The sequence below is a fragment of the Oncorhynchus tshawytscha genome, linkage group LG13, assembly GCF_018296145.1.
Source record: "Oncorhynchus tshawytscha isolate Ot180627B linkage group LG13, Otsh_v2.0, whole genome shotgun sequence".
Classification (NCBI taxonomy): domain Eukaryota; kingdom Metazoa; phylum Chordata; class Actinopteri; order Salmoniformes; family Salmonidae; genus Oncorhynchus; species Oncorhynchus tshawytscha.
Window position 1 is genome coordinate 8,893,937 of NC_056441.1, and position 26,505 is coordinate 8,920,441.

General features: G+C 44.4%; 1 protein-coding gene across 1 annotated transcript in view; it reads left to right on the forward strand.

Moving 5' to 3' along the window:
• The first annotated feature begins 4,961 nt into the window (after positions 1-4,961).
• Positions 4,962-26,505, forward strand: part of LOC112264306 (phosphatidylinositol-3-phosphatase SAC1-A) — a 28,850-nt gene continuing 7,306 nt past the window's right edge. The window contains exons 1-14 of the mRNA XM_042295126.1: positions 4,962-5,112; positions 7,420-7,517; positions 8,059-8,133; positions 8,607-8,734; positions 17,892-18,041; positions 19,782-19,841; positions 20,095-20,128; positions 20,789-20,890; positions 21,394-21,479; positions 21,579-21,665; positions 21,835-21,903; positions 22,004-22,083; positions 22,681-22,779; positions 25,617-25,755. Coding sequence (XP_042151060.1) covers positions 5,084-5,112; positions 7,420-7,517; positions 8,059-8,133; positions 8,607-8,734; positions 17,892-18,041; positions 19,782-19,841; positions 20,095-20,128; positions 20,789-20,890; positions 21,394-21,479; positions 21,579-21,665; positions 21,835-21,903; positions 22,004-22,083; positions 22,681-22,779; positions 25,617-25,755 — 1,236 coding nt within the window. The 5' untranslated portion in view covers positions 4,962-5,083. The remainder of the gene's footprint in view (positions 5,113-7,419; positions 7,518-8,058; positions 8,134-8,606; positions 8,735-17,891; positions 18,042-19,781; positions 19,842-20,094; positions 20,129-20,788; positions 20,891-21,393; positions 21,480-21,578; positions 21,666-21,834; positions 21,904-22,003; positions 22,084-22,680; positions 22,780-25,616; positions 25,756-26,505) is intronic.

Below are 26,505 nucleotides of genomic sequence, written 5' to 3' on the forward strand. Positions count from 1 at the left end.
GTGTGTGAACCTATAGGCCTTCAGTGGTGAATAGGTCTTCAGTGGTGAACCTAGGTCTTCAGTGGTGAACCTATAGGCCTTCAGTGTGTGAACCTATAGGCCTTCAGTGTGTGAACCTATAGGCCTTCAGTGGTGAACCTATAGGCCTTCAGTGGTGAACCTGTAGGCCTTCAGTGATGAACCTATAGGCCTTCAGTGGTGAACCTAGGCCTTCAGTGGTGAACCTATAGGCCTTCAGTGTGAACCTATAGGCCTTCAGTGGTGAACCTATAGGCCTTCAGTGGTGAACCTATAGGCCTTCAGTGGTGAACCTATAGGCCTTCAGTGATGAACCTATAGGCCTTCAGTGGTGAACCTATAGGCCTTCAGTGGTGAACCTATAGGCCTTCAGTGGTGAACCTATAGGCCTTCAGTGGTGAACCTATAGGCCTTCAGTGTATGAACCTATAGGCCTTCAGTGTGTGAACCTATAGGTCTTCAGTGATGAACATATAGGCCTTCAGTGGTGAACCTATAGGCCTTCAGTGTGTGAACCTATAGGCCTTCAGTGATGAACCTATAGGCCTTCAATGGTGAACCTGTAGGTCTTCAGTGTGTGAACCTGTAGGTCTTCAGTGGTTCAACTGGTTTAGGCATGGAGCAGCTCACAGAAGAAAGACATCGGTAGCCTGTAGGGTAGGGAAGGCGTTTCAACGTATGATATATCAGTAAATGCAAACTTGCTATTGAAAAAGTTTAGTCCGAAGTGTTGATTAGTAGGCTATTTGTGATGCAGCAATTGTCATCATGCTCAGTTTGCATCAGGGACGTAGACATGGATGGACCTGGGTGGACAGAGGCCCACACAATGGGGAGCCAGGCCCTGACAGGCCCACCCAATCAGATTGATGTGGTTTAACCATTGTAGACTTAGACCATCACATTTCTCAAGGACATTCAGAGACTTGTTCCGAAGCCACTCCTGCGTTGTCTTGGCTGTGTGCTTAGGGTCGTTGTCCTGAGTGCTCTGGAGCAGGTTTTCATCAACTATCTCTCTGTACTTTGCTCCGTTCATCTTTCACTCGATCCTGACTAGTCTCCCAGTCCCTGCCACTGAAAAACACCCCCACAGCATGATGCTGCCACCACCATTCTTCGCCGTACAGATGTTGTCAGGTTTCCTCTAGACGTGACGCTTGGCATTCAGGCCATCTTGGTTTCATCAGACCAGAGAATCTTGTTTGTCATGGTCTGAGTCCTTTAGGTGCCTTTTGGCAAACTCCAAGCCGGCTGTCATGTACCTTTTACTGAGGAGTGGCTTGCGTCTGGCCACTCTACCATAAAGGTCTGATTGGGGGAGTGCTGCAGAGATGGTTGTCCTTCTGGAAGGTTCTCCCATCTCCACAGAGGAACTCTGGAGCTCTGTCTGATTGGTCACCTCCCTGACCAATGCCCTTCTCCCCCGATTGCTCAGTTTGGCTGTGCGGCAGGCTCTAGGAAGTGTCTATCTGGTTTAAAACTTCTTCCATTTAAGAATGATGGAGGCCACCGTGTTCTTGGGGACCTTCAATTCTGCAGACATTTTTTGGTACCTTTTACCCAGATCTGTGCCTCGACACAATCCTCTCTCAGAGCTCTATGGACAATTCCTTCAACCTCATGGCTTGGTTTTGGCATCATGCAGCCTTAAAATGTATTAAAAATCAAAAGAAATAGCCGCAACATTAGTATCACAACTAAAGTTACACAAACAAGCTCTAAAAGAAGCATATAGGAGAACCAGTTTCTTTGTTAACCCCTCAACACAGAATAGCCGCATGTGTTCACTCCCTCAAATCGTTTGGAGAAAATATCCTTTCTATTTTATTCAGCTTTGTTCAATTGGATTCTTCAGACTATGAAATAATGCCACGGAATTCTACTCAAATCTTGTCTGCTAAATGAATTAGTGTAGCACACAGCCACATGGCATAGCCACATCAGGACCTAACATAAGGACAACTCGGAGTATGCTATTCTGTTCTTCTGAAATAGACAACATTTTCTTCATATCATGTTTCTTTAGACCAGTCTAAAATAAATAATGGATTTATTGTGACGATGCAGACTATACTACGTTAGATTTATTAGACTTTTTAAAAATGTAGATGTTCCAAAGGTCTGCATCAGTGGGTTGTAGGCTGTGTGTGGCAATCAGGAGATGCTGAATGTGTTTATGTTAATTAACAGTCAATTACCAGTGTGACCGGCAGTTATTTGCTTGACAATCACCGGCTGACAAAATGTCATGAATGCCACAGGCCTAGACCCTGCCCATTCGGGTGTGGAAGGGAATTGAATTGTAGACCAGATAGCAGAAAGTGTTTTAAAACGAGATATAATTGATATTCATGTTCCACTGGATAAAGGTGAGGCCAAATGTAAGATCAGAGCTATTTTGATATATGTGGGGCAGAAGAGATGGTACTCTGAGCAGAAGGGCACAAGGGCCATCATATGCCCTCCAAAGAAAGGTCTGTGGACCAACATTCAAAGGTCAGATTTGGTCGATTGTGCCTAGGACATTGTAAATGGAACTCGTCATTACATCTGCTTTGCAAGCAGAGGGAATGGATTGTGTCTGGAGTGTATGATCGATGAAACGGTGAAGCATGTGTTGTTATGTTGTTGTAAGAGAGGGAACGATTGAAGTGTAGGGCCATTGAGGTTGGATGGGGTTAGTGAGGTTTGGAAGTGATTTTTGGGGAGGGTCTTTTAGAAGTTAGTAGGGTTCTACTGAGTTAGGTAAGAGGATTTAGAAATGAGACATGCTAGCTAGGTAGCTGGTGTGCTAGGAGGAATCCAGGACAAAGAGAGCGGCGCTTGTTTGAAATGGAAAAGCACAACGGTAGATATTGATAAAGAAGAACATCAAGATGAAGCAGCTGCTTTATAAGTGGGATGGACCTGTTGACAGCTACATCCCCAGGTGTTCCTGCTGATTGGACTGAGATTGTGACAGAAGGGTTAAAATGGCGTCCCTTGACAAGACAAGATGTATGTCAGGAGAAGTGCAGCATTTGAATAAGGAGACGTATACTTGGAATACAGAGGATGAATGGAGAGAAAAAGAGAGGCAGAGGAGGTCAAAGAAAGAGAGAGAGAGAGAGAGAGAGAGGAAGAGGGTGAGATAGTCGGTTAAAAATGGCGGAAAAAGGGGAGATGGTTTGTTAAAGAAGAATGGTAGAAAGTGTAAGCAGAGTGAGCTGAAGACAGGAGGAGAAATGGAAGTGAATGAGGGTGAAGTATCAGTGGTGAAGTTCTCAGAGCCCGAGGCTTGCACCGAGGGTCAGGATAAAGATGTTTCTGTGACAGTAGGAGTGAAGTTTTTGGAAAAAGTGAACTCTTTCCTTTTGGCTGATCCATTTGTGGTTTCAGGGTGGGTGAAAACACAGTTGGGTGTTGTGGAATAGGTGAGGGTTACCGTAAGTGGTCTTGTGATAACTGTTTGTGTTTCTGCTGGTCAGAGGGAGCAGGCGCTCCGTGTTAAACAAATGGGGGCAAGAGATGGGAATTGTTTTGCTCTCAAGAAAAGGGTGCCATTGAACGGAGTGATAACTGGGGTAACTGTAAATGTGGAAAGCTGACCAACTGAAGGGGAAGAGTCCCGGTGTTTGTGATACCTGTCGTTTTTGTGGGACGCAAACAGGGTGACGTGAGTGGAGAAACAGTTCTTTTGAGTTTTGATGTTGAGTCTTTGCCCGACAAAGTGATGTTAGGATATATAAGTTATCCTGTATGAGCTTTTGTGCCGAATACGTTGTTGTTACATGTGTCAAGCTTATGGACAGGTGGAAGCAGTGAGTAGGAGGGAGGTTTCTACGTGTAAGATGTGTGCAGAAGGTCATGAGACAAAGGAATGTGTAGCATTGGGTATCCCTACAATTAACACATACCACTATTTCCCCATGGGGCTGGGAATCAGAAATGTCCCGTGCGAGAGAGGCAGGTTGAGGTTTCCAGGGTTAGAGTCGTGCAGAAATTGTCATACGCTGAGGCAGTGAAGAAAGTAGAGGAAGATGGGTGAAGGTACAGATCTACTAGTCACTCCACTCCTCTCAGGATCCCTCCCTCTGTTCTGGTACAGATCTACTAGTCACTCCACTCCTCTCAGGATCCCTCCCTCTGTTCTGGTACAGATCTACTAGTCACTCCACTCCTCTCAGGATCCCTCCCTCTGTTCTGGTACAGATCTACTACTCACTCCACTCCTCTTAGGATCCCTCCCTCTGTTCTGCTACAGATCTACTACTCACTCCACTCCTCTCAGGATCCCTCCCCCTTCACCCATCTTCCTCTACTAAATCGCAGACAATAGAGGTTGTGCTGGCAGCTGCAGAGAGGTATTTGGCTGTACGAGATTTGATGTCAGAGGAGTTACAGGGTGTGTTAAGTGTTGGTGTCCCATCCTTTCAGGCTGTTGGCCTGAAGTAGGACTACATAGATTTAAATAGCGGAGTATGGTATTTATTTATTTAATGTTTATTTTTCTGTTTTATTTATTTATTTATTGTTTTTTTTTCAAGCAAAGTATTATTTAATTTTTTTACTACATTTTATTTTAGAAAATACTTTATTGACACCCCCCTAAAAACTACATTGTTGGCTAGGGGCTTGTAAGTAAGAATTTCACTGTAAGGTGTTGTATTCGGCGCATGTGACAAATAAAATTGTGATTTGAGTTACACCCCAGTCTAATAGGTGGCGGTAATGCAACATTTATTGGATGCCAACCGCCGTTAAATCTCATCGAAGAAGAAGGATTTAGAAACGTGGAGCTCATGTTGAAAAACCATGATTGACCACACACTCCAGCACAATAGGTGGCGGCATGCTTCTTTAACGTTTGTTTCCGGACCGCCATTATGAAGCAGAAGAAGAAGAAGCAGAAGAAGAAGAAGAAGAAGAAGAAGAAGAAGAAGAAGAAGAAGAAGAAGAAGAAGCAGAAGAAGAAGCAGAAGAAGAAGCAGAAGAAGAAGAAGAAGAAGAAGAAGAAGAAGAAGAAGAAGAAGAAGAAGAAGCAGTAGCAGTAGCAGCTCAGATCAGATCGCTATAAGAAGTGAAGATGACGATAGCCTACGAGAGGTTCAATTTGTAAGTATTGTGCTTTACTTTTAAATGTATTTAAACGACACCAATAAAGTATAAGCAATATCAAGTCGACGTTTTCAGCTGCAGAGATGTACAATGGACATTTGTCATGATTGTCAAAAGTCGAGTCGTCATGAGCTAACTAGCTGGCTGAATGTTAGCTAAGTCAACAGCTAACGTTAGTTTGGCAACGCAGTCTAGTAACTAGAACTCGCTTAGCTTACTTAAGGGTAACTCTCAACCCCATTTTCAGCTCTTTTTTTCCCCCAATCCCTCCAAATGTTAAAAGCAATTCAAGTGAGAAGTTGTGGGTGGGAGAGTTAGTCATAAATATACATTTTTGGGGGTGGTTACTGATCCCAACACTTTCTTACAAAAACACACTACCAGAAGTAAACGTTCATGCTCAGGACAGATGGCTGCCAGTGGTAAGACACCAAGTTCTTCACATATATTGCCATTTGCGGTGTAAGTTTGGGCGCAAAACAAATCTTTGAAATGTGGACTCGCAATTTATTGCGTAATTCTGTTGGGAAGAAAAGTGTATTCATCACCATGGAAATGAAGATTAGGGGCTCAATCCAACCCGCATTGCAGTATTTTCCCAATAGCACTTTCTTCAATGGTCAAATTAACTCAGATTGTTCTTGGGTACTGTATAAAAACCTACAGCTTACTATCAGGGCGAACCTTCTCACAGATATGCTTTCAATTTTCAGAATTAGAAGTGAATATTATAAATAAAGGTTAAAAAAATATATATATATATCTGCCCACAACCTGTTCTCAGAGCATTTCTTAATATACCAAATGTAACACATCATACTAATTCGAGTGGCCTGGATTTATGTTTCCTATTTTTTTCACTTTTATTTAACCAGGTAGACCAGTTGAGAAAAAGTAATCATTTACAACTGCGACCTGGCCAAGATAGAGCAAAGTAGTGAGACACAAACACAGAGTTACACATGGGATAGACAAACGTACAGTCAATAACACAATAGAAAAGTATATATACAGTGTGTGAAAATGAGGTAAGATTAGGGAGGAAAGGCAATAAATAGGCCGTAGTGGTGAAATAATTACAATTTAGCAATTAAACACTGGAGTGATTGATGTGCAGAAGATGAATGTGCAAGTTGAGATACTGGGGTGCAAAGGAGCAAGATAAATAAATACAGTATGGGGATGAGGTAGTTGGATGGGCTGTTTACTGATGGGCTATGTACAGGTGCAGTGATCAGTAAGCTGTCTGACAGCTGATGCTTAAAGTTAGTGAGGGAGAAAAGTGATTTTTTTTGCCATTTGTTCCAGTCATTGGCAGTAGAGAACTGGAAGGGCGGCCAAAGGAGGAGTTGGCTTTGGGGGTGACCAGTGAAATATACCTGCTGGAGTGCGTGCTACGGGTGGGTGCTGCTGTGGTGACCAGTGAGCTGAGATAAGGCGCGGCGATACCTAGAAAATACTTATTGATGACCTAGAGCCAGTGATTTTGGTGAAGGATATGAAGCGAGAGCCAGCCAACAGAGCGTACAGGTCTCAGTGGTGGGTAGTGTATGGGGCTTTGGTGACAAAACGGATGGCACTGTGATCCAATTTGCTGCATCCAATTTGCTGAGTAGAGTGTTGGAGGCTATTTTGGAAATGACATCGCCAAAGTCAAGGATCGGTAGGATAGTCAGTTTTACGAGGGTATGTTTGGCAGCATGAGAGAGGGATGCTTTCATTTTAACTTGATATGTCAATTGAATTGAGAAAAAGAATTTATCTTATAAAGACATTAAAAGTATTTGGTGGTAATTGTAGTGTTGAAGTGTGGTCAACCCTCCTCCTGGAGAGTCCAGGAGAGGTATTGGGGGGGTGCAGGCTTTTACTCCAGCCCTGCTCTAACATACCACATTGTAAAAATAAAAAAATTGTCTGCTCAACAGGACCTTGATAAACTGACTGCAGGCCCAGTAACTCTGCAGATGAGGGGCTGACAGAACACGTGTTTTTATACCGTAGCCTATCAGTGCAGTTGATCTGATGTTGTGGGTGGTTAAGTGCATTGCTCAAGTCCACAACGGCACAGTTGTCATTATCTACATTTTATTGTCTGCCTGTAATAAACCTCTGGATTGTTGTCTCATCACTGTGATGTGCTGCATCTCAGGTGGCAGATAACCTTTTCCCTGACTCGCTTTTCATGTCACTGGACGTTCTCTGTGACATGGCTCCGGGGTGACACAAGATCAGCATCTGAGGGAAACTTCACCCTACTCCACAACATGAGCCTGAACCTCTCCATTATGTCCCCCCCCCCCACAGGCACACCAGCCCAGAGAAGTTCTACATTGAGGCCTGTGATGATGGGGCCGATGCAGTCCTGGCCATTGACAGGGTGTCCAATGAGATGACCCTGACTGGTAAGACTCTGTGCACACCGTTGCGCAATGTTTTGTAATGGAGGAAACAAAAACAAGCATTTGTTATTGGGTGAATTTGGGTAGGTTCCCAGAGAGGCTTTATAGCTTCCTGATGGAGTAACTGAAGTAAGTTGTTAATAATTAATGTGGTTTTAAAACCTACATCTGCATAAAATGCTGGCAAAGTTTCTGCCCACCACTCTGTAGTGCAGAAAAAAATATCTAGGTCTAGGTCAACTGGCTGTGTGTGGGTCGGTGCAGGAGCTGGCTGTGTGTGGGTCGGTGCAGGAGCTGGCTGTGTGTGGGTCGGTGCAGGAGCTGGCTGTGTGTGGGTCGGTGCAGGAGCTGGCTGTGTGTGGGTCGGTGCAGGAGCTGGCTGTGTGTGGGTCGGTGCAGGAGCTGGCTGTGTGTGGGTCGGTGCAGGAGGAGCTGGCTGTGTGTGGGTCGGTGCAGGAGCTGGCTGTGTGTGGGTCGGTGCAGGAGCTGGCTGTGTTAACCATTGTGATTTATAGAGTGTTTGTCCTCCATCTTGTTTCTTTAGGGAAGAAAGATGTTCCTCCGTCAGCCAACACCAGACCCATCTGTGGCATCATGGGGTCCGTCCGCTTGGTGGCAGGTAGGTCCACAGCCTGACCCAACACTGGACTGGTCCTTGTCACAGGATGTAGGCCTACCACTCGGTGCATCCCAACAATATCTCCTTTCTCCTGAAGTGTGGAATCGTGCATTGGGATTGGTTTATATACGGGCTAGAGAAGGGGTGTCAAACATACAGTCTGTGGGAGGTTTGAGTAAAAAATGAAAGGTGTATAAATGATAAAACATACAGTTTATTGACTTCATTATCTCTCTCGCTAATAATCACAAGACATGGAAGCTTGACAGTCAGGGAGCATCAAATACCAACAGTACTAGAGCCCGAGTGACTTTCAGATCCGTGAAGGGAATTGAACAAGGTCACACTTGGGGAGAAAGGATTGATTATTTGGACATAACGCCTATCTTGTCCTTCAGGATGTACCCCTGTAACTAACATGCGTTACTGTTTTATATGTTGTGCTGACTGACTGTGGTTTCCCCTTTTCACAGGGATGTACCTGATTGTCATTACCAAGAAGAGGAATGTGGGCAGCCTGCTGGGTCACGCTGTGTGGAAGGCGGTGGATTTTGACGTCATTTCCTACAAAAAGACTGTGCTTCACCTCACTGAGGACCAGGTAACAAACACTCATAGACTTTTGGGATATTAAAAAAAAGTATGTGTTTTACACTACAGACTACAGTTGGAAACAGAGGTGGAGACGGGCAAATGTGAGAACAGTAGGAAGAGTGGATGTGGGGTTTGAACTCAGTCTCTGGCGTGGAATGTGATGAGCGAACAGTAGGAAGAGTGGATGTGGGGTTTGAACCCAGTCTCTGGCGTGGAATGTGATGAGCGAACAGTAGGAAGAGTGGATGTGGGGTTTGAACCCAGTCTCTGGTGTGGAATGTGATGAGCGAACAGTAGGAAGAGTGGATGTGGGGTTTGAACCCAGTCTCTGGTGTGGAATGTGATGAGCGAACAGTAGGAAGAGTGGATGTGGGGTTTGAACCCAGTCTCTGGTGTGGAATGTGATGAGCGAACAGTAGGAAGAGTGGATGTGGGGTTTGAACCCAGTCTCTGGTGTGGAATGTGATGAGCGAACAGTAGGAAGAGTGGATGTGGGGTTTGAACCCAGTCTCTGGTGTGGAATGTGATGAGCGAACAGTAGGAAGAGTGGATGTGGGGTTTGAACCCAGTCTCTGGTGTGGAATGTGATGAGCGAACAGTAGGAAGAGTGGATGTGGGGTTTGAACCCAGTCTCTGGTGTGGAATGTGATGAGCGAACAGTAGGAAGAGCGAACAGTGGATGTGGGGTTTGAACCCAGTCTCTGGTGTGGAATGTGATGAGCGAACAGTAGGAAGAGTGGATGTGGGGTTTGAACCCAGTCTCTGGTGTGGAATGTGATGAGCGAACAGTAGGAAGAGTGGATGTGGGGTTTGAACCCAGTCTCTGGTGTGGAATGTGATGAGCGAACAGTAGGAAGAGTGGATGTGGGGTTTGAACCCAGTCTCTGGTGTGGAATGTGATGAGCGAACAGTAGGAAGAGTGGATGTGGGGTTTGAACCCAGTCTCTGGTGTGGAATGTGATGAGCGAACAGTAGGAAGAGTGGATTTGGGGTTTGAACCCAGTCTCTGGTGTGGAATGTGATGAGCGAACAGTAGGAAGAGTGGATGTGGGGTTTGAACCCAGTCTCTGGCGTGGAATGTGATGAGCGAACAGTAGGAAGAGTGGATGTGGGGTTTGAACCCAGTCTCTGGCGTGGAATGTGATGAGCGAACAGTAGGAAGAGTGGATGTGGGGTTTGAACCCAGTCTCTGGCGTGGAATGTGACCAGCCGGGAGCGTTGCCACTCGACAACGGGTTAGCAACTGGGTGGGGTATTCTTAGAAGTTTTACACTTCCCATTCTAATACTCAACCCAGTCTTCTGGTTCTGGTTCAACCTCTTCCTAGTTACAGTAACTATGGTACAGGAAGTAGTGGATGTGGGGTTTGAACCCAGTCTCTGGTACAGCTAACAGAAGTAGTGTTGAACTAGAGGACCTAGCTACAGTAATATGGTACAGCTAACAGACAGTAGTGTTGAACTAGAGGACCTAGCTACAGTAACTATGGTACAGCTAACAGACAGTAGTGTTGAACTGGGAGGACCTAGCTACAGTAACTTTTACACTTCCCATTCTAATACTCAACCCAGTCTTCTGGTTCTGGTTCAACCTCTTCCTAGTTACAGTAACTATGGTACAGCTAACAGACAGTAGTGTTGAACTAGAGGGGACCTAGTTCCAGTAACTATGGTACAGATAACAGACAGTAGTGTTGAACTAGAGGGGACCTAGTTACAGTAACTATGGTACAGATAACAGACAGTAGTGTTGAACTAGAGGGGACCTAGTTACAGTAACTATGGTACAGATAACAGACAGTAGTGTTGAACTAGAGGGGACCTAGCTACAGTAACTATGGTACAGATAACAGTCAGTAGTGTTGAACTAGAGGGGACCTAGCTACAGTAACTATGGTACAGACAGTAGTGTTGAACTAGAGGGGACCTAGCTACAGTAATGTCAAATCCAATGTTAGGTAAATTCCAAGAATTCAATTCGCAATTTGATATTATCCCCAAAAATTCCAATTTGAATTCAATTCCTTCAGGCGTTCAGTCTGATCATGTGACTCTTCAGACAGTCTGGCTAAACTGGAAATGTACCAATTGTTAAAATTATTTAAACAAATCCTCTAGTCAATGTTTGATACTAAGTGCTTTACTGTAACTGGGAAATGTGCAAAAGTAGTGCACTATAAAGGGATTCGGGTGCCATTTGGGACTCGGGCCAAACTCATTATAACTGACCCCAGGGAGTTTAGAGATGCACTACAGTCAGAACAACGCTGGCTTACAGCACGGCTGACTAAAGGTCACAGTGAATTGCCTTTTTATTGTGGAAAACCGAAGTTGACACTCTCTATTTGATACGTAACAAAGAGACATTTTCTTTATTAGAATTAGCGGTGATGTTTTTTTTTTTTTTTTGGTCTAAAATCAAGTGTTTTAACGGTTCACGTGGGTTCAGCGGGTGTCGTGGGTTCAGCGGGTGTCGTGGGTTCAGCGGGTGTCGTGGGTTCAGCGGGTGTCGTGGGTTCAGCGGAAATTCACTTGGTGTTAGAAACCATGTATCATTTCAAATGGCTCCCTAGTTCCTACACAGTGACCAGCACAAAAGTAGTGCACTACAAAGGGAATAGTTTGGGACACGACGCTTGAATTGAATGTATTGTATTTGGCTGTCAGTCACCCAGAGAGACAACATTCATTGGCAAAAACAGGAGAATAAAGTGCTGACAAAATGCAGGGAAGCAGCTGCCGCCTCGTAGGGAGGGGGGGGTGAGGAGGTCAAGGGCCAATCTCGTTTGTCCCCCCCCCCTTTAATTCCTTGCATCCTTTCTCTCTCCTTGTCTTCAGAACACATTGGAGAAGACGTGAGTTTCAAGGTGTAATGTCACAAGTAAAGTGAAAGGCCTTCAACGCAAACTCAAAACACAATAATGCAATAATTAATAATTTTAAAAAATCAACAAAGAAAGCATATATATATATATATATATAATTTATTTATTTATTTAAAGTCAGTTCCAATACCATATTTGCATCTGCAGGGAAACTGGAGTGATGGAGGTAGATATGTATAGGGGGACAGGGATACTGGAGTGATGGAGGTAGACGTGTATAGGGGGACAGGGATACTGGAGATGCAGTGCTTTCGGAAAGTATTCAGACCCCTTGACTTTTTCCACATTTTACATTACAGCCATATTCTAAAAATTATTTCACTTTTTTTCCTCAATGTACACACAATAGCACTTTTTTTTATTTATTTATTTTTTACTTTCAGACCCTTTACTCAGTACTTTGTTGAGACACCTTTGACAGCGATTACAGCATCAAGTCTTCTTGGGTATAACACTACAAGCTTGGCACACCTGTATTTAGGGAGTTTCTCCCATTCTTCTCTGCAGATCCTCTCAAGCTCTGTCAAGTTGGATGGGGAGTGTGACTGCACAGCTATTTTCTGGTCTCTCCAGAGATGATCAATTGGGTTCAAGTCCGACCTCTGGCTGTGCCACTCAAGGACATTCAGACACTGCATTTTCTGGGCTGTGTGCTTAGGGTCGTTGTCCTGTTGGAAGGTGAACCTTCGCCCCAGTCTGAGGTCCTGAGCACTCTGGAGCAGGTTTTCATCAAGGTTCTGTCTGTACATTGTTCTGTTCATCTTTCTCTCAATGCTGGCTAGTCTCCCAGTCCCTGCTGCTGAAAAAGATCCCCACAGCATGATGCTTCCACCACCATGCTTCACCGTAGGGATGGCATTCAGGCCAAATAGTTCAATCTTGGTTTCATCAGACCAGATTATCTTGTTTCTCATTGTCTGAGAGTCCTTTAGGTGTCTTTTGGCAAACTCCAAGTGGGCTGTCGTGTGCCTTTTTACTGAGTGGCTTCCGTCTGGCCACTCTACCATAAAGGCCTGATTGATGGAGTGCTCCTTCCTTCTGGAAGGTTCTCCCATCCCACCTGATTGACCATCAGCTTCTTGGTCACCTCTCTCACCAAGGCCCTCCTCCCCCGATTGCTGAGTTTAGCTGGGCGGCCAGCTCTAGGAAGTAGAGGTCGACCGATTAATCGGAATGGCCGATTTTCAAGTTTTCATAACAATCGGAAATCTGTGTTTTTGGCTGCCATTTTTTCTCAATTTTTAACATTTTTTATACCTTTTTATTTAACTAGGCAAGTCAGTTAAGAACACATTATTATTTTCAGTGACTGCCTAGGAACGGTGGGTTAACTGCCTCGTTCAAGGGCAGAACGACAGATTTTCACCTTGTCAGCTCGGGGGATGCAACCTTACAGTTAACTAGTCCAACGCTCCAACCACCTCTCATTGCACTCCATGAGGAGCCTGCCTGTTACGCGAATGCAGTAGAAGCCAAGGTAAGTTGCTAGTTAGCATTAAACTTATCTTATAAAAAACAAATCAATCATAATCACTAGTTATAACTACACATGGTTGATATTACTAGTTTATCTAGCGTGTCCTGCGTTGCATATAATCGATGCAACGCAGGGGGATGATTTAACATAAGCGCATTTGCGAAAAAAGCACAATCGTTGGATGACTGTACCTAACCATAAACACCCATGCCTTCCTTAAAATCAATACCCAGAAGTATATATTTTTAAACCTGCATATTTAGCTAAAAGAAATCCAGGTTAGCAGGCAATATTAACCAGGTGAAATTGTGTCACTTCTCTTGTGTTCATTGCACGCAGTCAGGGTACATGCAACAGTTTGGGCAGCCTGGCTCATTGCGAACTAATTTGCCAGAATTTTACGTAATTATGACATAACATTGAATGTTGTACAATGTAACAGGAATATTTAGACTTAGAGATGCCACCCGTTAGAAAAAATACTGAACGGTTCCATATTTCACTGAAAGAATAAACGTTTTGTTTTTGAAATGATAGTTTCCGGATTCGACCATATTAATGACCAAAGGCTCGTATTTCTGTGTGTTATTATGTTGTAATTAAGTCTCTGATTTGATAGAGCAGTCTGACTGAGCGATGGTAGGCAGCAGCAGGCTCGTAAGCATTCATTCAAACAGCACTTTCGTGCATTTTGCTAGCAGCTCTTCGCAAGCACAGCGCTGTTTATGACTTCAAGCCTATCAGCCCAATGGCTGGTGTAACCAATGTGAAATGGCTAGCTAGTTAGCTGGGTGTGCGCTAATAGCGTTTCAAACGTCACTCGCTCTGAGACTTGGAGTAGTTGTTTCCCTTGTTCTGCAAGGGCCGCGGCGGCTGTTGACGTGTTCCTGGTTTGAGCCCAGGTAGGGGCGAGGAGAGGGACGGAAGCTATACTGTTACACTGGCAATACTCTAGTTCCTATAAGAACATCCAATAGTCAAAGGTTAATGAAATACAAATGGTATATAGAGATAGTCCTATAAATACTATATTAACTACAACCTAAAACCTCTTACCTTGGAATATTGAAGTCTCATGTTAAAAGGAACCACCAACTTTCATATGTTCTGAGCAAGGAACTCAAACATTAGCTTTTTTACATGGCACATATTGCACTTTTACTTCTCAAAACACTTTGTTTTTGCATTATTTAAACCAAATTGAACATGTTTCATTATTTATTTGAGACTAAATAGATTTTTATTGATGTATTATATTAAGTTAAAATAAGTGTTCATTCAGTACTGTTGTAATTGTCATTATTACATCTAAATCAAATAAAAAAAATCGGTTGATTTAATCGGTATCGGCTGTTTTGGTCCTCCAATATCGGCGTTGAAAAAAATCATAATCAGTCGACCTCGACTAGGACGAGTCTTGGTGGTTCCAAACTTCTTCCATTTAAGAATGATGGAGGCCATTGTGTTCTTGGGGACCTAAAAGTGCAACATAAATGTGTTGGTACCCTTACCCAGATCTGTGCCTTGACATAATCCTGTCTCGAAGCTCTTACAGACAATTTCTTTGACCTCATGGCTTGGTTTTTGGCTCTGACGTGCACTGTCAACTGTGTGACCTTTTTTGACAGGTTGTGTGCCTTTCCAAATCATGTCCAATCAATTGAATTTACCACAGGTGGATTCCAATCAAGTTGTAGGTACATCTCAAGGATGATCAATGGAAACAGGATGCACTTGAGTACTAATGTAAGGTATTTCTGTTTTTAAGTTTGAATACATTTTGTGACAATTGAGACCTTTCTCCGCTTTGTCATTATAGGGTATTGTGTGTGTATATTGAGGAAATCAATTATTTGAATCCATTTTTGAATAGGTCTGTAACGTAACAAAATGTGGACACGGTCAAAGGGTTTGAATTCTTTCCGAATGCACTGTATCTATAAGGGTAAGTTGTCTCGGCAACAGGATATAAGATGGTCAGTATAAATGTATCTGCATATTATGTGTGAGTGAGAAAGTAGAGTTTGTGTGTTGGGCCGTGTGAATGTGCATAGAGACAGTGCTGAAATAAGAGCGGAGGAACCTTGAACCTTAACCTCCAATACTGTTGAGAAGGAGTCGAGCCAGAAAGACGCATGGAGAATTGCGCAATTCGGGAGTAAAGAGAAATTGTGGACATGTCTGTCTTGTCTCTGGCTGTATTCCAAACACTTAAGACACACCCTATCCCCTCAGCCCTCAAATTAAGTGGACACTTCTGATGACGTTTGACGAGTATACACTTGCAGGTCAAGGGAGGAAGGGATGATTTTTTTTTTAATGTGGATCACCCTTGGCAGGAAATTCCTCACTCGTTCATCCTGTGATGATTGTGTTTTCAGACACCGGTCGCTTGTTGGTGCTTTAAATGCGCTACAGTCAATTATGAGTGCATGTCTACTTATGTTAACTATATAATTTTTACGACTGTGTATGCCTACTGTGTGATAGCTAGACAATTAATTAGCTAGCTAATGTTAGCCTGCCTAGCTGGAACTTCTGAAGGACAATGTTTTATTTCTACAATTTCCAAAAGATAATCAAACAAAAACATATATTTACTTTTTTTTTTACATAGTAGTAACATTTCTAACTTATTTGCATTCCTTTTTATTTACACTTCTATGTTGAGATTTTACGTTTTGGCTGACTTAGTGGATGTATAATCATTGCGAATTGAATTATGGGTAATTTCAGGCCTCGGAGTGAACATAATTGTACACTAGCGAACTCTTATCAAAAACGAGGGCTTGAGGGGTGTTTCGAAGTTCCCTTGTTTGGACCTACGTCCAAGATGGTGACGGGGATTCCCCCAAGGGAATAAGGCGAGGGTAAGTGGACGAGGTTGTCTTTTTAAGTGTTTGAAATGCAGCTTCTCTCGCTCATTCAATTTGCTTTATTGGCATGACTCATCAATGTACATATTGCCAAAGCTTACGTTGGATATTTACAATATGAAAATAATAAGAATCAAAATTGTCAACCGGACAACAGTAACAACAATAACCAAGTGTCAAAATAACCATACATGTAACAATAAGCATACAGTAGAGGACATGTGCAGGTTGATTGGTCTGTCAGACACTGTCCCTCATCTTATGGCAGGCAGCAATGTAGTGCGCTGCCAACCCACAGCTCTCTGCATCCTCCCCCAACAGGATGGGTTGTCTATCCTCATCAGAGAGGTCTTTGAAACCCTTAATTTGGGGAAATGACACTCTAATTGTTTTATATATTTTACATTTTGTCAGAAAATGCAGCTCCGTCTCAGGTTCTGCTGTTGTGCAGTGGTTGCACAGCCTTTCCTCTACAGGGAGCCAGGTTTTCCTGTGTCTACCCTTCTCAATGGCAAGGCTGTGCTCACTGAGCCTGTACTTTGTCAAAGTTTTTCTAAGGTTTTGATCAGTAACCATGGTCAAATAGTTAGCCACGGTGTACTGTCGATTTAGGGCCAGAAAGCCCTGCATTTTGCTTTGTGTTTGTGCATGTGCTTCCCGATAAGCAATGTAGTTTTGTTTTGAGTGTGTTGTAATTTAGTTTATTCTGATTGATTGGATGTTCTGGTCCTGAGGCTTCAGTGTGTTAGTAGAACAGGTTTGTGAACTCAGCCCCAGGACCAGCTGGATGAGGGGACTGAGGCTTCAGTGTGTTAGTAGAACTGGTTTGTGAACTCAGCCCCAGGACCAGCTGGATGAGGGGACTGAGGCTTCAGTGTGTTAGTAGAACAGGTTTGTGAACTCAGCCCCAGGACCAGCTGGATGAGGGGACTGAGGCTTCAGTGTGTTAGTAGAACAGGTTTGTGAACTCAGCCCCAGGACCAGCTGGATGAGGGGACTGAGGCTTCAGTGTGTTAGTAGAACAGGTTTGTGAACTCAGCCCCAGGACCAGCTGGATGAGGGGACTGAGGCTTCAGTGTGTTAGTAGAACAGGTTTGTGAACTCAGCCCCAGGACCAGCTGGATGAGGGGACTCATTTCTTTGCTCCGCTCTTGGCATTGCAGGGCTTGGTAATGATATGAGAGGAGGTCACTGTATTTTAGATGTTTCCAAAAACATATTATTTAAAATAAAAAAGTTTTTATTTATTAGTGGATATTGGCCTAATTATGCCCTGCCCTGCATGTCTCTCTCAAAATGCATCATAAGGGGATGCTGCTGTTTGAGATGCAGGGATCATTGGCAGTTGTGCACCCCAACCTCTATGTGCAGTGGACTCTGCAAGGGAGGTGCAGTGGACAAGGTTTAGAATGAAACGCATCGACTCAGAGGGATATTGTGATATGTAAGATGATTTCATCCATTTTTTTTTTAAACCACTGGAGTCGAGGCTGAAACTACTTCAGAACACCTGTTGCTGTCAATCTGATTCAGATGTATTTCATTTTGGGCTCCTGAGTGGCGTTAGCGGTCTAAGGCACTGCATCTCAATGCTGGTGGCGTCACTATAGACCCTGGTTCGATTCCAGGCTGTATCGCAACCGGCCGTGATTGGGAGTCCCATAGGGCAGTGCGCAATTGGCCAAGCGTCGTTTGGGTTTGGCCGTCACTGTAAATAAGAGTTTGTTCTTAACCGACTTACCTGGTTAAATAAAATTTTTAAAAAGGGTTTATTGGTCACCTAGTAAGATTTTCTGTTGAATTTCATATGAAAAGTCCCTGGTTTAACAGCCTATCCTCACATTTCACACACAGCTCCTACAAAACTGCACTGTCATGATTGGTGCCCATCCAGCTAAAATCAATGTTCTCCCCTTCCTCTCTCCAGACGCAAGACAACAAGACATTCCTGTCCATGATTAACAATGTGCTGACTACAGATGGATTCTACTTCTGCACTGACTATGACCTGACCCACACCCTCCAGAGGTTGGCCAACGTCAGCCACGACTTCCAGGAGATGAGCCTGCTGGAGAGGGTGAGGGGGGGGGGGAGGAAGAGGGTAGGAGAGAGGGGGTGTGGAAGAGGGTAAGAGAGGAAGAGAAAGGGGTGTGGTAATAGGGGAGGGGAGAGAGGGTGAGAAATTACTTTTGTTCTTTGTAATAAAGACCAATCCTAGACTCTACCTAACCCTCTAGGCTCTTGTGTAGACTGGAAAGATTGGATCTGAGCCCTATGGCAAACGATCTATCAGAGGGCAAGGTGGAGCTACCACCATATTGCTTATAACTCACCGATTCTTGAAGTGAGTATTTTAGGAGCACAACGGTTGTTTTTGGACAGGGCCATAATTTTCTCCTATTGCGCACCAAGCTAGTCAACCATAAAGACTCGGCTCAGAGACTATCATCCCATTTAGATGATGATGATGATATCCTTCATCTATATTGGAGGAGTGTCACTGTGGCGTTTGGGCTCCTGCCATTCATGTAAACCACACTAGTCACCTTGCCCTCGTAAACACGCATGTCACAGATGCATTTACTCATGTAAACATACACAAACAGATTGACCTTTTCGCCCACTGTTTCAGCTGGTGCATTACTCTGTAGTGCTGAATGTGTGTAGTACCATGGTGTACAGTATATCTTCTGTCTCCTATACTGAAACCTTTTCTGACTGGTTTTAATGGTGAGAAGAAAGTGTGACATAGTTTTGAAATGGAACAGGCATTACTGTCTGTCCATACTGTCATTTCATTGGCCCTGGTCCAAAGAATTGTTTTGTATAGGGAACAAGGTGCCACTGCACAAACTGATGGAGATTCTTTACTGCAGGCTGATTTAAAAAAAAAAAAAAAAAATTTTTAGGCAAGTCAGTTAATTAAGAACTAATTCTTATTTACAATATAAGAAAGAAGCCTGCACAAAATAAGAAATATTCCAAAACATGCATCCTGTTTGCAATAAGGCACTAAAGTAATACAGCAGAATATGTGGCAAATAAATTGTATTTCCTGAATACAAAGCATTATGTTTGGGGTAAACACCGCACATCACTGAGTACCAGTCTTCATATTTTCAAGCATGGTGGTGGCTGCATCGTGTTATGGGTATGCTTGTCATCGGCAAGGACTAAGGATTTTTTTGGGGGGGATAAAAGGAACGGAATAGAACTAAGCACAGGCAAAATCCTAGAGGATACCCTGGTTGTCTACTTTCCATCAGACACTGGGAGACAATTTCACCATCCAGCAGGACAATAACCGAAAACTCAAGGCCAGTTCTATATGAATTAATAACCAAGACGACATTGAATGTTAGAGTGGCCTAGTTAGTTTTGACATAAATCAATTTGAAAATCTATGGCAAAACTTGGAAATGGCTGTCTAGCAATGATCAACAGTCAACTTGACAGAGCTTGAATATTATTTTTTTAAGAATAATGGGCAAATATTGCACAATCCAGGTGTGTAAAGCTCTTAGAGGCTTACCCAGAATGACTCGCAGCTGTAATCGCTGCCAAAGGTGATTCTAACATGAATTGACTCATGCAGTTGAATACTTATCTAATCAAGAGATTAGTATATATATTTTTTCCATTAGTTATTTTTTGTAATAAAAAAAAGAAGTTTTACTTCGTTTGTTTTGTAGATCGTTGACAAAATGAAATTTGAAATTTTAATCCCACTTTGTAACACAACAGAAGGGTTGTGAGTACCTTCCGAAGGCACTGTAGATTGAGGGTTTGATTTATTGGTTGGTTCTCCTGTTTCTAGGCAGATCAGAGGTTTGTGTGGAATGGAAGCCTCCTGAGAGAGTTCCTTGCACAGCCAGAGGTGAGTGATATGAAGATGACATCACAACCCCCCCCCCTTGCCTTAGAACACATTACACTTATCCAGTCTTTTTTTTTCTTATTTGTAATATACCAGAGGTAAGCATATTAGAATATGGACACTATACCATGAACCTTACCCCTCAAAAATGAACTGTGTTTGAACAGTAGCTATAGATGACCACAGTATTTGTTATTTCTTACTTTGTTCTAATGTATCCAGTTTTAAATGTAATAATTGTATTCCTTTTCAGCTCCACAAGTTTGCGATCCCTGTTGTCCATGGATGTATCCTTTTCACGGTCTTGCTTTGCTCCCATTGATCCGAGAGTAGTAATAATCAGTGGGCCCACATCACTACATATAGTTTGAATGGTGTCTCTGAGTGTTCTGAAGAACCAATTTCAACTCGATGCAACTGAAATCATTCCCTCGGGGACACGTTAGAAAGTCATTACCAGGAGAGAAATCACAACAACGTCCTCCACTTGGAGTACAAGTACAACAACGTCCTCCACTTGGAGTACAAGTACAACAACGTCCTCCACTTGGAGTACAAGTACAACAACGTCCTCCACTTGGAGTACAAGTACAACAACGTCCTCCACTTGGAGTACAAGTACAACAACGTCCTCCACTTGGAGTACAAGTACAACAACGTCCTCCACTTGGAGTACAAGTACAACAACGTCCTCCACTTGGAGTACAAGTACAACAACGTCCTCCACTTGGAGTACAAGTACAACAACGTCCTCCACTTGGAGTACGTCTTAAATGGCACCCTGTCCTTCATATAGTGCGCTACTTTTGACCAGAGCCCTATGTGTCCTAGTCTAAAGTAGTGCTCTAAATAGGGACTAGGATGCCATTTGGGACACGGTGTTAGGTACAACTTGGCCCGGTGCTGTAGCAGTGTGTTCTGTGAGGTCCTTGACGTCCCTGATCCAGTCATCGTGATGAAGCCGTGCCGTATCAACGGGAAGATCTTCGAATGGATCCTCATCTCCAGGAGGAGCTGCTTCAGGGCTGGGGTCAGGTACTACGTCAGAGGTAAGACACGGGCTGCGTCCCAAACGGCACCCTATTCCCTATGTAGTGAACCCTATTCCCTATGTAGTGAACCCTATTCCCTATGTAGTGAACCCTATTCCCTATGTAGTGAACCCTATTCCCTATGTAGTGAACCCTATTCCCTATGTAGTGAACCCTATTCCCTATGTAGTGAACCCTATTCCCTATGTAGTGAACCCTATTCCCTATGTAGTGAACCCTATTCCCTATGTAGCGAACCCTATTCCCTATGTAGCGAACCCTATTCCCTATGTAGCGAACCCTATTCCCTATGTAGCGAACCCTATTCCCTATGTAGCGAACCCTATTCCCTATGTAGTGAACTATACAGGCACCCTATTCCCTATGTAGTGCACTCTATCGGGAATTTGGGATGCGGGCCTAGTACTGTACTGCGCAGCATTACTGGCATGTTGAATCATTAATGGCCCGGTGGACATGCGTAGTCATTCTCTCACTATCATTATTTTGTTTTTCCTCAGGTATCGATTCTGAGGGCCACGCTGCTAACTTTGTGGAGACGGAGCAAATAGTCCTGTACAATGGAGGGAGGGCTTCATTCGTACAGGTGAGTTAGAAAAGTACGAGACGGTGGACAGGGTAGAAGTAGTTATTGATTAGGCGCATGCCTTTTTTATTTTCTGAAAATGTCTGTTTCCCTCCACAGACACGAGGCTCCATGCCTTTCTTCTGGTCTCAGAGGCCCAACCTGAAATACAAGCCCAAGCCACTGATCAGCAAGAACACCAATCACGTAAGGGGCTTTTAAATCTTCTGTCCGTTTTCATCTTTCTATTCCATTGTCAGTACAACCGGTCAAAGGTCAGGTAAACACACTCTGTGGATATTTTGTCTACCAAATCACCAATTGCCTAGTTAAATAAAATACATGTGAAAAACATTTCTCTCAACTGTCTTCCTAGATGGATGGTATTCAGAGGCATTTTGACTCCCAGGTCCTCATCTATGGAAAACAAACCATTCTGAACCTGGTAGGACCCTCCATTATTTAAGCCTCGCGATGGCTAAAACGTCACAGCATTGTGAGAGTGAAGCATTAGAGATGGATATACGATGGTGTTCTTCTTCTAGGTCAACCAGAAGGGTTCAGAGAAGCCACTGGAACAAGCCTTTGCCAAGATGGTGTCTGGCATGGAGAACGGCATGATCAAGTGAGAACTAAACACACCTCTCCTGAACACCCATCTGGCTTATTTCAGTGATTTATACCTTTTTTTTTTAGATCAGGACTGAGCAACTCCAGTCCTCAAGGTCCTGATTGGTGTCACAGTTTTGCCTCAGCCTCAGCTAACAAAACCTGACTCCAATAATCACCCAGTCATGATATTCAGTTTAGAACGCAATGTGATTAATCAGCTGTGTTTGCTCGGGATGATGGGAAATTGTGACACCCCATATTGTTATTTTTTTTGCTCTTTTGTACCCCAGTATCTCTACTTGCACATCATCTTCTGCACATCTATCACTCCAGTGTTTAATTGCAAAATTTGAATTATTTTGCCATTATTTATTGCCTTACCTCCCCGATCTTACTACATTTGCACACATTGTAATATAGATTTTTCTATTGTGTTATTGACTGTACGTTTGTTTATTTCCATGTAACTCTGTGCTTGTGTCGCAGTTGTAAACCTGGTTAAATAAAGGTGAAATAAAAAAGGCCCACCGAGGACTGGAATTTCCCAGGCCTGTTTTTAGATCTAGCACATCCACTCACACAGCCATGTTGTTTCTTCTGTTGGCTGCAGGTACGTAGCATTTGACTTCCATAAGGAGTGCAGCAGGATGAGATGGGATCGTCTGAATATCCTGGTGGACAATGTGGCTGAGACACAAGATGAATACAGGTATTACTCTCCGTATAGACTCCTTTATGAATAGCTGCTAGTCTACACCCACAACCATACAAGACTCAAGTTGAGTTCCTTATGTTAGGTTGTAATTCTCAGAGTAAATAAGTCAACGGACACTAGATTTTTATTTAACTAGGCAAGTCGGAACAAATTCTTATTTTCAATGCCGGCCTAGGAACAGTGGGTTAACTGCCTGTTCAGGGGCAGAACGACAGATTTGTACCTTGTCAGCTCAGGGGTTTGAACTTCCAACCTTCCGGTTACTAGTCCAACGCTCTAACCACTAGGCTATCCTGCCGCCCCGATAAGCTTAACCAAGTTTAATTCTTCCCAAAGGGTCCTCCTTCTCTCCAATCCTTACATCTATTATGGTTTGACAGGAAGAGGGTAATTTCTCCCTTCAGGGGATCTGACCTGACCTCAATCCCCTCATTCGCCTAATCCACAGATGTCCATCCGTTTCCCCTTATATCAACCCTGTGACTTCCTCCCACCGACCCAGCACATTCCAAAGCCATCTGGCTCCTATAGATAACCATTTACCTTCTGATGTAAAAACCAGTCTCTTTCACCCTACATACTATACTTCTGAGTACAACAAATGTTCTATGTTTAACACAGAATCTAACACTTAGCGAGAGGATGGGCATACGAACATACGAGAGGCTAGTTCGCTTCCTTTCTACCCGTTTATCTCTGGTCTGGTCTTCAGGGTAAAATACCAGTGAGTACATTACAGTAGTCAGTCAGTGACTTCTGGATTAACCTCTGGGCAAATGTGTTCCGGTTTGCATCCCAAATGGCACACTATTCCCTACATAGTGCACTACTTTTGACCAGGGGCCCAAGTCGACAGTGCACTATATAGGGACTAGGATGTCATTTCAAATCAAATTGCATTTGTCACCTGCGCCGAATACAACAGGTTCACCTTACAGTGAAATGCTTACTTACAAACCCCTAACCAACAATGCAGTTTTAAGAAAAATACCCCCCCACCCCCCCAAAATAAATAAACATAACAAATAATTAAAGAGCAGTAGTAAAATAACAATAGCATGGCTATATACAGGGGGTACCGGTACAGAGTCCATGTGCGGGGTCACCGGTATTGAGGTAATATGTACATGTAGAGTTATTAAAGTGACTGCATAGATAATAACAGAGTAGCAGCAGTGTAAAAGGGGGGTGCAATGCAAATAGTCTGGGTAGCCATTTGATTTGATGTTCAGGAGTCTTATGGCTTGGGGGTAGAAGCTGTTTAGAAGCCTCTTGGACCTAGACTTTGCGCATTGGTACCGCTTTCCGTGCAGTAGCAGAGAGAAGTCTAGGGTGACTGGAGTCTTTGACCATTTTTAGGGCCTTCCTCTGACACCGCCTGGTACTGCGGTTCTGGATGGCAGGAAGCTTGGCACCAGTGATGTACTAGGCCGTACACGCTACCCTCTGTAGTGCCTTGTGGTTGGAGGCCGAGCAGTTGCCATACCAGGCAGTGATGCAACCATGCTCTCGATGGTGCAGATGTTGAACCTTTTGAGGATCTGAGGACCCATGCCATATCTTTTTAGTCTCCTGAGGGGGAATAGGTTTTGTCGTTCCCTTTTCACGACTGTCTTGGTGTGCTTGGACCATGTTAGTTTGTTGGTGATGTGGACACCAAGGAACTTGATGATCTCAACCTGCTCCACTACAGCCCTGTCGATGAGTACGCCCCCATTCTCAGTCTTCCTTTTCCTGTAATCCACAATGATCTCCTTTTTCTAGATCACGTTGAGGAAGATGTTGTTGTCCTTGCACCTCACGGCCAGGTCTCCACTGTGTCATCATCAAACTTAATGATGTGTTGGAGTCATGCCTGGCTGTGCAGTCATTGGTTAACAGGGAGTACAGGAGGGGACTGAGCACGCACCCCTGAGGGGCCCCTGTGTTGAGGATCAGCGTGGTGGATGTGTTGTTACCTACCCTTACCCCCTGGGGGCGGCTGTCAGGAAGTCCAGGATCCAGTTGCAGAGGGAGTTGTTTACTCCCAGGGTCCTTAGCTTAGTGAGGAGCTTTGAGGGCACTAGGGTTTTGGAACGCTGAGCTGTAGTCCATGCATAGAATTCTCACGTACAGAGGGTAGTGAGTATTCCCACGTAGGTGTTCCTTTTGTCCAGGTGGGAAAGGGCAGTGTCGAGTGCAATAGAGATCTGTTGGGGCGGTATGCAAATTGGAGTGGGTTTAGGTGTTGTGAGCCATGACCAACCTTTCGAAGCATTTCATGGCTACAGAAGTGAGTGCAATGGGTCGGTAGTCATTTAGGCAGGTTACCTTAGTGTTCTTGGGCACAGGGACTATGGTGGTCTGCTTGAAACACGTTGGTATTACAGACTCAGTCAGGGACAGGTTGAAAATGTCAGTGAAGACACTTGCCAGTTGGGCAGCGCATGCTCTGGGGTACACATCCTGGTAATCCATCTGGCCCCGCGGCCCTGTGAATGTTGACCTGTTTAAAGGTGTGATCACACAGTCATCCGCAACAGCTGATGCTCTCCTGCATGTTTCAGTGTTACTTGCCTCGAAGCGAGCATAGAAATAATTTAGCTCGTGTCACTGGGCAACTCGCTGCTGTGCTTCCCTTTTGTAGTCTGTAATAGTTTGCAAGCCCCGCCACATTCGACGAGCGCGGAGCCGGTGTAGTACATTTTGGGATTCACCCCTAACCTTGTCTTGTGATTATAAACCCTCTGTCTCCCTGCAGCGGAGGGGTAGTTGGTGTCCCAACATTACAGTGCTGTTACTGGCTCTGTGGATATGTGTTCTCCTGACTCCTCTGTTGTCTGTCTGTGCAGCTGCTTCCTGGTCGACACGGAGGGGAAGGTGTTGTCCCAGCAGAAGGGGACGTTCCGCAGTAACTGCATGGACTGTCTGGACCGCACCAACGTCATCCAGAGCATGCTGGCCCGACGTTCCATACAGTCCCAGCTACAGGTAGGAAGTCCCCAGAGCTGGCCCGCCACTCCATACAGTCCCGGCTACAGGTAGGAAGTACCCCAGAGCTGTCCCGCCACTCCATACAGTCCCAGCTACAGGTAGGAAGTCCCCCAGAGCTGGCCCGACGTTCCATACAGTCCCAGCTACAGGTAGGAAGTCCCCCAGAGCTGGCCCGCCACTCCATACAGTCCCGGCTACAGGTAGGAAGTACCCCAGAGCTGTCCCGCCGGTCCATACAGTCCCAGCTACAGGTAGGAAGTCCCCAGAGCTGGCCCGCAACTCCCTACAGTCCCGGCTACAGGTAGGAAGTCCCCCAGAGCTGGCCCGCAACTCCCTACAGTCCCGGCTACAGGTAGGAAGTCCCCAGAGCTGTCCCGCCACTCCCTACAGTCCCGGCTACAGGTAGGAAGTCCCCCAGAGCTGGCCCGCCGGTCCATACAGTCCCAGCTACAGGTGTGTGGATTGTGCACGCTTCTTTATGCTAGACGGTACACGCCGATGGAGCAGACAGAGTACCCCATTCTGCCTCAATACAGTCCCAGCTACTGGTGTGTGGGTGTTACACTTAAACTCAGAGGGATCCTTTACTGCCGACTGTAACTTGTACAGTCCCAGCTACAGGTAGGAGCTAGGAGGGTTGCACTCATTATCACTTGAAGAAAATAAAAACCTGCCCACCGCTCTGCAGTAGTTTTCACAACTCATTATCACTTGACAGATACTCCGCAACCAGGCAGAGTACCTCAA